Source organism: Cebus imitator, unplaced genomic scaffold, assembly GCF_001604975.1.
Source record: "Cebus imitator isolate Cc_AM_T3 unplaced genomic scaffold, Cebus_imitator-1.0 Scaffold437, whole genome shotgun sequence".
In the NCBI taxonomy this organism is placed as follows: domain Eukaryota; kingdom Metazoa; phylum Chordata; class Mammalia; order Primates; family Cebidae; genus Cebus; species Cebus imitator.
The window spans coordinates 1,783,236-1,795,464 of record NW_016107752.1 but is presented as its reverse complement, the minus strand read 5'-3'; the positions used below and the strand labels follow the sequence as shown (position 1 = coordinate 1,795,464).

Genomic DNA, 12,229 nt, shown 5'->3' with positions numbered 1-12,229 from the left:
ATATATATATATATATATATAGATGTGTGTATATAGATTATATATGCACACATTTGCTTCACTTCTGTGATGAAATGTTTAATGTAGTATAACCTTGGGCACATAGAAGAATCTGCAGGTTATACTACTTTAAGGGTCAGTTGCAATATTTAGCTCTGAAGCTTTGAAGCAATATTTAGTTCTGACCGCTTGAGACCAAAAACAAACAAACCAACCCTTTTGTTTTGTCCAGCTTTATGTTTCATTTCAGTAATAAAGAGAGAATTTCACTGATGACTGGGTGGGTAAAATTGGCCTTTGTTAATGAAAAATAGAATTTTGAGCTTCCTCACCAGAGACCATTGCTGCTGGAGAGGATCCCAGTTACTATTTCATGTTATCATTTTACCATCTCAGCTGTAGTCAAGAAGTCAGGATTGCAACTTCTTGGTGGCCTTACATGTTGTCTCCTAAGCTTCTGAATAACCATTATATTAGTGCAAACGGCTTAAAAGGAAAAAAGACTCTTCTTCAGGGTCGTGAACTGCAGTCGAGGAAGATAAGTAGTGAGCTCCAGCCAGATTTAGGGAAAGGGCAAAAAAGAAAATTTCAAGGGTACAGTAGGTATAAAAATAACCCCTGTGGAGCTAGACTGAGGACTAGGGGCTGCTTTCAGAAAAGTAAATGAAAACATAAAGAAACATAAAAGAAAGTGGGCTGATGTTGGGGAGGTGGTAGGAGCAGGAATAAGCCTGTGAGCTTTTTCATTAATTAAACACCTCAAAATTTAATCAAGTTGTTGAATGAATAAGCTGTAGTACATCCAGACAATGCAATGTCATTCAGTGATAAAAAGAAATGAGCTAACAGGCCGTAAGAAGACATGGAGGAAATGTAAATGCATTTTTATAAGAGAAAAAAGTCAGTCTGAGCCAGTATGTATGATTTCAACTCTGTGACGCTATGGGAAAGGCTAAATTAGCAAGAAAATAAAAGGTTTTATGGTTGGTGGGAGAGCAGAGATAAACAGAGTAGAAATATTTTAGGACAGTGAAACTTCTCTGAAAGATACGATAATGGTGGACACATGCCATTATACACTTGTCCGAACTCATAGAATATACAGCAAAGAAAGAGAACCCTAATGTATATTACAGAGATTGGGTAGTAATGAGGTGTCAATGTATTTTAACCAATCGTAACTAACGTACTGCTTTCGTGGGAAATGTTGGTAGTGGGGAAGAATATGCATGTGTGATGGGTAATAGCTTTGTAAACAAAAGTAGAATTAATGTGAAACATAGAGAGATATTTGAAGCAAGCAAGACTTTAGTAAAGCAAATGTAGGAAAGATACCAAGCAGTGTTCAAATCTCTCTACAGTCTCAATTTTGTGGTGAGCCTCAAACTTTTTTAAAAAGAATTAAGTCTTTAAAAAATTAAATCCTGTTCTACAATTTTCTTTTTGCCAAGTAATAATGATAAAAAGTCTGTAACATTTTATCTTCTTCTTCAGTGCACTCTATCATTGGAAGAGCATTCTTTTTTATCTCTCAAATTTGGCTGCTATTGTACTTGAAGAAGAGTTGATTAGTCCTTCAATATATAGATGGAATATATGCCCATATCTATTTTATGTAAGCTTTGAGCTATTTAAATGTAAAACTGTGACATAATTAAATATGAGATACAGCCTTAAATATTCAGTTAACCATATTTTATGTAATTAATACATGCTACAGCTTTAAATGTTCAGTTAACAGTATAAAAATGGAAAATATTACTTATTTTTCCAATCAAAAATAATTTTAGTACAGTGGCATATTCCTTCAAAAAAGATGCTAAATACAAACTATTTGTGTATGCTCATGTTCAATCTATACGTTACATACAGAAAAGACAAAATTATACAGTCTTTACATTCTCAATTGTTTGTGTTCAGTGTGATGAAAGCTGACAATTAAACACCGTGTACCTTAGTTGTATGTATAAACAAATGATCAGGCCATGTTCTAAATAAGTAAAGAACTATACTATATTTGGACTTCTTTCAAATAAATGTCACAGCATGTTATTTTCTTTTCGTTTTGTTCAGAATTTTTCTATAAAAGAGTTAAATCAAGTTGATTAAATCATTTCAGTGCCACAAGGGGAAACCTTGGAAAAGAGGATTAGCTCATCAGCAGGATGAGTTAGGTCATAGATTATCCAAGCATAATTCAAGTGCTGTGTTCTCCAAGTCTGAAAGTTATGGTCATGTCAAGGGTCAGTGCCAAATTTTGTTTTATCATAAGTTGGAACTGCTTATTCCTGCAGCTGACTAAGCTTTAGTTGGCTAGTTTCAATTATTTTGGTCATTTTTTTTTTTTTGAAGCTCAGGATTGTCTTTAATTCCCTGCCTTCTTTGGTTCATAAATAACTATTAGTTTGTTTTAGATATACATTAATACTTCTATTAAGAGGGAAATTCCATGTATGTCTCTGTTGATAATTTTATAAACAGGGGTAGAATTAATGTAAAACATGAAGCCACATTTGAAATGAGTAAGACTTCGTTTAAGAGAGAAAGGATGGAAAGATTCCAAGCAGTGTTTTTTCAAACTGTGATTTTTGAACCATTCGTGGCTAGTAAATTCAATTTAGATGTCTTTGAGAAAAACTTTAAGAATAGACTAGAATAGGAGTAGGTTAATATAGAAAAGGAAATATCTGGGCAAGTTTGAATTCCACTAGTGATTGTATGTGTGTATGCGTGTGTGTGCTGCATTAAGATGTAAATTATTTTTCTTACATGTTTATGATTGATCTTGAACAAAAATAGCTTGTCAGCTACCTGTGTAGAAACAACAAGATGGACTTGTCTTGCTGGCTGTGAAACTCTGAAAAATTAAAATCTGTAGGACTGTCCCTAGTCTGTAAAATGGGGATTATGCACTGTACCTCACAGGGTTCATGTAAGAATAATGTGAGATAATATGTGTTAAAGCGCCAACCATGATTCCAGCCACATATTAGGCACTCAGTAAATAGTTGCCTTTATTAGTGACATCAACCATGATAAAACTAACTTGAGACTTTTCACAGCACATTAATGCCTGGGTATCTTGAGATGGCTTTAAGAGATGATGGGTATTCACAGAAAGTTACAAATTGAAAAACTAGACTAGAGTGAGAGATATGCAGCCATGTGGATCTGTGCTAAGGACAGGCTTTTAGAACTGTATTTGGTTCAAATTATTCCCTACAGCAGCTCCTGGTTGATTTGGAATCTAGTAGCCGTTCAACCCATTAGATATTTCTCCCAAATACCTCTTCAACTGCCATATGTACCTCAAGGGATAATTGGGGTTTACCTTCAGCCCTTGTTAGATACACACAATCTGGGTTCAGCAGCTTCTGGGTAGAATGGAACTAACAAGTTATTGTGAACGTATTTCAGTTAGATTAACACCAGGCAGGTAATAAGCAACCTATACCCTTGACATAGAACAGACATAGATAATGGGCTTCAGAAATAAAGTCAGAACCATTTCAAAACCAAACTACTCACCTGTTTTTACCTCTCTAACATCCTTTGTATTTATCCAGAGTTTTGCTTATATTCTCTTTATTCTTACTCATGGGCAGACCCCTTGATGGTTAAAAAAAGGATGTCTTCTTCATGGTACTGGCAAATATTTAAAACAAATACATGACTTTTTGAATGCATGATTACTTGTTATCAATAGGGAAATTATATTGTGAAAGACTCACATTTTTTCTTTATTTTGTGAAAGGTCCATTTTAAATATCTTATCAACTGATTTATAGCTGTCACTACCGATAGCAGAGAAAGGTGGTTAGGAAAGTGGGTCTTCACGCATTCAAATGTGTACCAACTCACCTAGGGCAATATTATTTTGACCCTAATACCCTCCAATGGGTGACAGAGGAGTGTCATGTGTGTGGATCCCAAAGAATTCTCCTTCATTTACAACAGCTGTGGCTACGTCTAGCTGCTATACTGATGTTCCAGAGAATTTGGTTATCCTATACCTAAAACAGATTATTTTCTCTGTAGCCTGTATGTTATCTCTTTATTTTCTTAATTTGTTTTCTGTTTGAGATCACTGTAAATAATTAACAAAATATAAAGACAATTTTTTTTCCAGGTCTGAGAATGAATAAAGGTGCCATCACCCCTCCCCGGACTTCTCCTGCAAATACATGTTCCCCAGAAGTAATCCACCTGAAGGACATTGTCTGTTACCTGTCTCTGCTTGAAAGAGGAAGACCTGAGGATAAACTTGAGTGTATGTGGTTTTTCATTTTGTTTACTTATCATGGTTGGGGGCAGGAGAAAGGACTGGAAATTGATTAACTTAAAATTGCGCTAGTACGGTTGTATAATTTTTGTCAAATAAAGCAACCCTGCTTAATAGTAAAAATTTCCTCCTACTGAGAATCAGACAATTAAAAGATAGTAAGATCTTTTTATTTCAGGTTCTTATTTATCAAGTTCCATTTATTACTGATTATTTCTTGATTATGTTTATCATATGACTATAAAAACTCTTCCTCGGTTCTTTAGAGTTAAGAAGATGCTGTTAGAAAGTATCTTTTGAGTTGTTTTCATAAAGTATTTATTTATAGTATGTGAAGAATCATTCCTATTAGTGAGCAAGAAAATTGCCTATAAACATGCAACCTGCACCATTTCCCCAGTGGAAATCTCTCTCCCTTGCAGTCTTCAGCACTAACTCTCTTATTAGCAGAGACATGATTTCTCAAATGCTAAACCTGAGAATGACATTTATAGTATTTGATTCTGGATATTATAAATAATTAAACAATAGCTTTGTTTCTTTTGGGATATGGTAGGTAGAGAATTTCTATTTGGTTGAAAGAAAATAATTACTCTCTTTAATAAAGCAGTGACTGAGCCCTCTCTGGTGGCAAACTGTACTCACTGCAATACAAGAAAATGTTTTTCAAGCATTTACTCTAAATCTGATCATTTGCTTGTCTATTCTGTCTCTGAAGCCCTTTCTAAATATAGTTCTGGCAACTTACTCAATAATCTGATAAATTTGAGTATATAGGATATGTTAAAAATAATTAAAAATTCTTGCTACTAGAATGATAGTGATAATAAATCCAAACTTTAATATTTCTAAAGCAAATATAAATTGTCATGATGTCTCAGAATTATTATTAGGAGGCATTTTTACTAAAATTTAATAGTAACTTTTTGATAATATTTCTTCTACCACTAAAGGATTTACTGTAATGTGATTATTTAAGAGTCACACCTGCTTAGGTTATAAATAAACCATATGAATATCATTCTTTAAATATATATTTATTATTCATAAAGGTTGAATATTTGCATTTCAGGATTTATTTTGTATTCCTAAGAACTTACAGGAATCTGTCTCATTCCAAAGTAAATATTACTGTTCAGTGAATTTCTATTGAAGTGATAGCCAGAGAGAAAGTTTGCTCAGGTGTTATCAGGAGCACATTGGGGTGATTATAAACATATAAAGACAAACATTTTTTCCACATCTGAAAATGAATAAAGGCACCATCCATCCTCCCTAAGATGGTATTTGGTCTTGCAGTTTAACCATTTCTAGGTCTACTGGAAGTATATTTCTTTTAAGAAGAAGGCTTTTGAGTTTTCAGTTTGCATTGTTGAACCCGCATAGACTTTGTCTACAGTTGCAGATAGAATGTTAACTCACCACATTATTCAAAAACACAGGAGGAATCTCATCCAATTGACCTGCCATTCACTTTTCTTAAGTGCTATCAATCAACCCCCTTTTCTCTGTTTTTTTTTTTGTTTGTTTGTTTTGTTTTTTTGAGTTTCCCAGCTTTTTTCCAAGCTTCCACTAGATGCATTGCATTTCCGTTTCCTTAACCATTTCTTCAGGCTCTTCTTATAGGCAGTCTTGTTATTGCCCAGCATTATCGCTACAATTTTCACCAAAGTCTTCAAAGTACATGATGCTATAGGCCTCTTTTCTATTGTCCTCTAATCTGTGGATTCTTACTGACTATACATCAGCTTCATCCAAAGTTTGGTTTTCTTTCTTTTTCTTTTCTAATGCCAATGCCTGGCCCTTTACCATGTCAATTAAATAACAATCCATCTTCCTCATCTACTTTCTTAACAATACTATATATTTTTATCTTTCTAAAATTGCATATGTGAAAATTGCTAACATGTATTCTTATACAGTCATAGATTTTTAAAAACAAATTCTCAGTAGGACCTCAAAAATGTGTATTGGTGGTTACTTTAATATATACTTACTCCAAAAGGGTTATAACTTATTAAATGCAGTATAGAGCAGAAGAATGAAAAGAAGAAAAAGCAGTTATCATTTGCACAAAAATAGGTGTGAACAAGCACTTAAAATTAAGTTTTGCAGGTCAATGTTGAATTTGGCTCTTAGTTCCAGGTGGTTAAGCATAAAGAAATATACACATTGATTTAGGTTAGAAGTTCTCAAACTTTATCACACATCAGAATCAACTGCAGGACTGGTATATCTGATTCAGCTGGCCTGGGATGGGACCTGAAAATGTGCATTTCTAACAAGTTTCCAGGTTATGCTGATGCCATTGTTCCAGGGACCACATTTTGAGAAGCAATTTGTAGCTTATGCAATTTCATCTGTCCAGTAAAAACACAGAGACACAAAGAATCCACCTGAAATGACAGTTGTTTTTCTTGGAATTGATGAATAGTGGCAGTATTTGTTAGGTGATTTTACCTGGGTTATTAAATGGAAACATTACACTGTTGTCAGTGTTTACATATGTAGTACCTTTTTTCCCCAAAATAAAGTTTTTAAAATCTTTTCATTGCCTCCCACCACTTTGCGTTGTGTGTCTTTTCTGCCAGGCATTTACACAATGTTTATTATAAAGCTTACTCCATTAAAAAAAAAAACTAACAAATGAAAGTTCCCAGATGTTTCACTGATCACAGGAAGTTGTCACTTAACATCCGTAATAGGTTTTTGGAAGCTGTGACTTTAAGTGGAACAATGTACATAGTAAAACCAGTTTTTTGCTCATCAACGTTATAACAAAATGTCATGGAAGGAAAGGATTGTTATTCGAGAATCCTCTGTACATTGTTTTGCTTGAAGTCACAGTTTCCCAGTATCTAGCAAACATATTGAAGACTTACCATATAAGCCATGTCTTCAACTTTATTTCCTTTACCCAATCCTAATTCTTCTCTCTGAGGACCTTGCCTGTTCTGAGGCTCTGTCAGGTAGAAGGTGTTTGTTGCCTTTGGATGTGTGCTTTCGCATACATGCACGCGTGCATGCTTGTGTGTGCATGTGCACGTGTGTGTGTGTGTGTGTGTGTGTGTGTGTGTGTGTGTGTGTGTTGGGGTTGTGGAGAATTCCATGTTTATCTCTCCTTGTTGGTACTATTTACCAACCACCTCTGTGAATAAACAAGGGCATGGTGTCAGGACTGATTTGCCCTTCTATCCTCAAGTGCTCCATAAAACTTAATGGAGAGTCATCAACCACTCTTTTCGTCTTCCCTCAAATTCTGTGACTTTGTCTCCATTTTTCAGTCCTTCACTTCTGTTGCAACACTCCAAGCCTTGTAACTGTCAAGAACTGCTATTATTCTATAACTAAACTGTCAATTTTACTTTAACCCCAGCCTATGTTCACTTCTCACTCTCCTACTTTTTAATTGTAGCATAGTATAGTAATTAAGAACCTTGGCTCTTGATTTATAATGATTGAATGCAAACCCTAGGTTGAGAGTTAACTGTCTAGGCCGGGCGTGGTGGCTCACACATGTAATCCAAGCACTTTGGAGGCCAAGGCGGGCGGATCGCCTGAGGTTGGGAGTTCAAGAGATTTAACTGTCTCAGTGATCTGAGTACATTTTTAAAATTTCCTCAGGACTCAGTTTTCTCAACTGTAAAATTGGCATCATTAAATAGTCTCTATTCCATAGGATAAATATGAGGATTAGATAAACTAATAGTTGGTCCCGTACATTCCTTCACATTTATGTAAATGCTTGTTCGGTAAAATAAAAGTAAATTAAAATTGTTTGACCCTTGACCAGTTTACTCCCTCTTGAATTTGCCTGCTGACTTTTGGTTGCCCATCCTTTCAAATTTGAACTAATCTCATAATCCATGATGTCAATTAGTTTATCACAATTTCAAACGTTCGACTTATTTGCTCCTATACTGAGTGGTAGAGACTTCGTAAAATGAAAGTATAATTCCATGGATTATAGCTCTACTCAAAACATCAGCTGGCCTTCAGTGCCCAGTGTTTCTCTCCTATAGTTTTCTAGTTAAAAGTTAATCCAGATGTTTTTTTACCCCAACACCTACCTAATAATCATCTTACTCATTAAGTGTACGTTCTTGTAACTGTTTTGTTTTACTTAATACCTTATTAGCTAATATTTTTTTCTGTTTCTCTTTTGATTCAGAATGAAAAAGTGTGGTTTTGATAGTTCCTGATTTCATAATGCATAAAATTGAAACCCTTAACTTGGCATGCATACACTGATCAGACTCCCCAGTTTGACCCCTACCTACTCTGCCAGACTTGCTTTGGCTGTGACCAACACACACATGAGCAAACCATGTCCTAGTCATGTGGGTCAACTGTTCACAATCATCTGACAAACGCTGAACTTTTCCATGTTCATGCCTTTGATTGCAACGTGCAATTGCTGGGTTTTACCCCCACTCCCACTCCCACCTCCCCAGTGTATATTTGACAGAGTCCAGTCCACATTTGAGGCTCATCCTGCATCATGATTTATTTTGCTCTCTTTTGTACCTATACATCTCCATCAGTAAGTGTGTGTGTTTCAACAGGTAGATGCTCAGTAAATGATAGTGAAATGCAACTGTATTAAAGTCAGTGGGTGAAAACAAATAATGTCAATGAGTGCTTGAAAAGATAAAAATAATGCCAATTATTTAAGTTATCAAATAATGGTATATATTTTTAACTTTAAAAGATACGATACTCACATTTGAATTTGTGCTTAAGTTATTAATGATTTAACAAGAATATTTTTATATTATCTTACATTTCCTTAAAATATATCACTAAAGTGAAAGTCAGTAGGAAGATATTGAGAAAGTAGATAGCTAACATATAGATACTGAACAGTAACCTACGTGTTAAAAGTTACTTCCCTGCTCAGTATTAACCTTTAGCAGCACTGAAATTTAATAATGAGGAGACCTTAAAGATCACCTAGTCAACTTTCCTCTAGTTTGTCAATGGAAAAAAAATACAAGAGAGGGTGATTATTAATTACACCACCACTTTAGCTATGACTGAAAGCTAAAATTTCTGAGCTACTTGATAGGGGTCTTTTTATTTTGAAAAGCTGTCTTTTGTTGTTTTTATTGTTTTTTCTCTTGTGAATAAAAGGACAAACTATCACTCCATTATACTGGATGTCAAACTCACTTAAGCAGCTAATTGTTTTCACCTCTGGTTTCAAAGTTTATTAAATCAGTATTGAAATATATAAAAGGGTAAAAAATAAATTTAAAAAATTTCAGCTTAAATGCCTTTTATACATATATTTCATATTGTTTATATTAATAACATATCATATCATATAATCCTCATATTAACAACGTATTAGGGCAAGTGCAAAACACCAGAGTATGTATAGTAGGATATTCAATCAGAAAACAGATAGAAACTTGCAAATCTTTTGGAATAGAAAAAAATTGGATATATAAAAATTATCTTGCATAATATGCCTTTGCCCTGATCTTTTAACTAAATACATGTGTGGGCATATAATTGTTTCTATATAAAGTGAAATTACATGAGCATAAAAATAGGAAAAATGTGGGTTAAACTCGTTTATAACATTGAAGCAGGTACCCATATTTGGAAGCTGCCATGTTATCAGAATAATTTTAACATTGGGCTTTTAAAATTTTTGCAGCCAAACATCTATATACTTATTTTGTTTTTTAAAATTAGATTCTTTTGTTCAGTGATTCCTTTGACTTTTGGGCCTGACTTTACTTTTATAAAATAGTAAAGTATTTTATAAAATAGAAATAGTCTTATTACATAATTTGAAGATTCAATATTAATAATGTCAATGTTATTTTTAAATACAGTTTTAAAAGGGAAAGGTTTTATAGGCTCACCAGGCCAAATAACTTTCATTTTCCATAGAGTTAATAATTGCTTTTTTTTTTTTTTACTTATTTTTCTCTATTTCTTATTTATTTATTTACTTATTTGGAGACACAGTCTCAGTCTGTCGCCCATGCTGCAGTGCAGTGGTGCGATCTTGGCTGACTGCAACCTCAGCCACCTGGGTTCAACTGATTCTCCTGCCTCAGCCTCCAAGTAGCTGAGATTACAGGTACATACCACCATGCCCAGCTAATTTTTGTATTTTAGAAGAGCTGGGATTTCACCATCTTGGTCAGGGTGGTCTTGAACTCCTGACCTCAAATGATTTGCCTGCCTCATTTCCCCTATTTCCATAACTAATTAATCAATTCTCAAATTCTCTACCATGAATTTATGTTTATAAACTTGTGTTCTTCATTTGTTCTTGAATATTTGTATTGATAATCACTTTCACTCTTTATTTTATTCTCTTTCTAGAATCATTATTATTTGGATGTTGAACATCCAAGACAGAACTCTGAATTATTATTTTTTCTTGCTTTTTCTATTTTCCACCTTTTCTTTCTTTCTTATGTTTTTCACTCCATAGCTGAGATTTTTTTTTCACTTTTTCTTACATTTAACTTCATGGATAGCCCATTTTATTCTCAGCTTGATCCTTATATGCATCTATTTGTATATCATATATTGTAACATTCCTTTTAGTTATAGAGTTTCCCCTCTTCCCTGCTTTATTGGTTTCTTCCAAACTACTTGTATTGAAAGAACTTTTTTGATGGTAGTAGTTGTATAGGTGAACACCCATACCAATGGTATTGACTTACTGGGGATAAGGAAAGGAACTTATTCTCTCAATATTCAGTATATTCACTTTCACATAATTACCTTGTTTTGGTATTGTGTCCTTGCACTCAGAATTCCTGAATACTTTGAGCCCAGAATTCCTTTCATTTGACTTTCGCAAAACTCAAAGAGCTGGTCTTCTGTTGGAGAAGAAAGCTTACATATTCCCCAGAGATCTTCCTGTGAAGATTATCTGTTATTTATCCAACTCACCACCCTTTCTATGCAAATCTATGCTGCTTCTCCTCTACCAGCTTAAATGTGTATTTCTAAGATCTGTAAGTCAATATACATGTGTACATAGTTTCTCCAGCTTCTGAAAATTGTGTTAGTGTTTTCTCTCATGTTTTCTTTCTGCTTATAGATTTATGCCTATTTCATCTCTTATTGTTACTATAATGCTACTTCCATAGAAAACCAAGGTAAATATGTGTATTCAGTGCTTCATGTTTTGATTACCTAGCTACAATTTTAAATTAGAAAAGTAGATCGATCACTGAAAATTAAAGCCTTAGACTTTCTCTTTCTTCTGGATGAAAGGAAAGTTTTATCCTTCACCTTGACGTGGTAATATTTAGAGTATATGGGACTTGGTACTCAATATATATATGATATTTTTATTATCATTATTGTATTAACTAGAGCTTTTAACTCTCCAACTTTCTTCCTTGATGAATTAGACAAAATTTATGGAGAACATTATTAACTCTTGTTAATGTGTTTAGGAATAAATGATTTAAAATAATAGATTCTTCAGGCCCTAATGAAGTAGGGATTTTAAGACCAACCTTCTACTGGAATCAACTGGAAAATTTGGACAGAATGTATATTTTTAAAACCTCCTTAAAAGTTTTGGAGAAGTATGAGGGCAACTTGGATTTTTAGGGCAAATTTTGGGGAGAAGGAAGCCTGGCTTTTTCCATTTAATTTAAGAAATTAAAGTACAAGTCATTCATATATATTTCCAGATGACAAGCAGAATGGAAGCAAAATATTAGCAATCAAGTCCAGCTATATATGTAAAGGAGCTGAAATAACATGTCCAAATTCAATTTGGGATTATTACAGGCACTTAAATTTGGCTTAACATTAGAAAACCAAACAAGGTATTTTGCTACATTAAGAGAATAAAGAAGAAAATCATAAAAGTATTTTATCATATTCCATGTGTATTCTAGTCATGATTAAAAACAGAACAACTTTAATCGCAAAAACTCTTAGCTAACTAAAAGTAGT

At 33.8% G+C, this 12,229-nt stretch overlaps 1 protein-coding gene across 3 annotated transcripts in view; it reads left to right on the top strand.

The window, feature by feature from the left end:
- Nucleotides 1-4,132: 4,132 nt before the first annotated feature.
- Nucleotides 4,133-12,229, top strand: part of LOC108290525 (diacylglycerol kinase beta) — a 535,319-nt gene continuing 527,222 nt past the window's right edge. For 2 of the 3 annotated variants that reach the window (XM_017510376.2, XM_037732006.1), the window contains exon 1: nucleotides 4,133-4,270. In XM_017510376.2, coding sequence (XP_017365865.1) covers nucleotides 4,138-4,270 — 133 coding nt within the window. In that variant the 5' untranslated portion in view covers nucleotides 4,133-4,137. The remainder of the gene's footprint in view (nucleotides 4,271-12,229) is intronic. The other variant, XM_037732007.1, reaches the window with a different exon arrangement.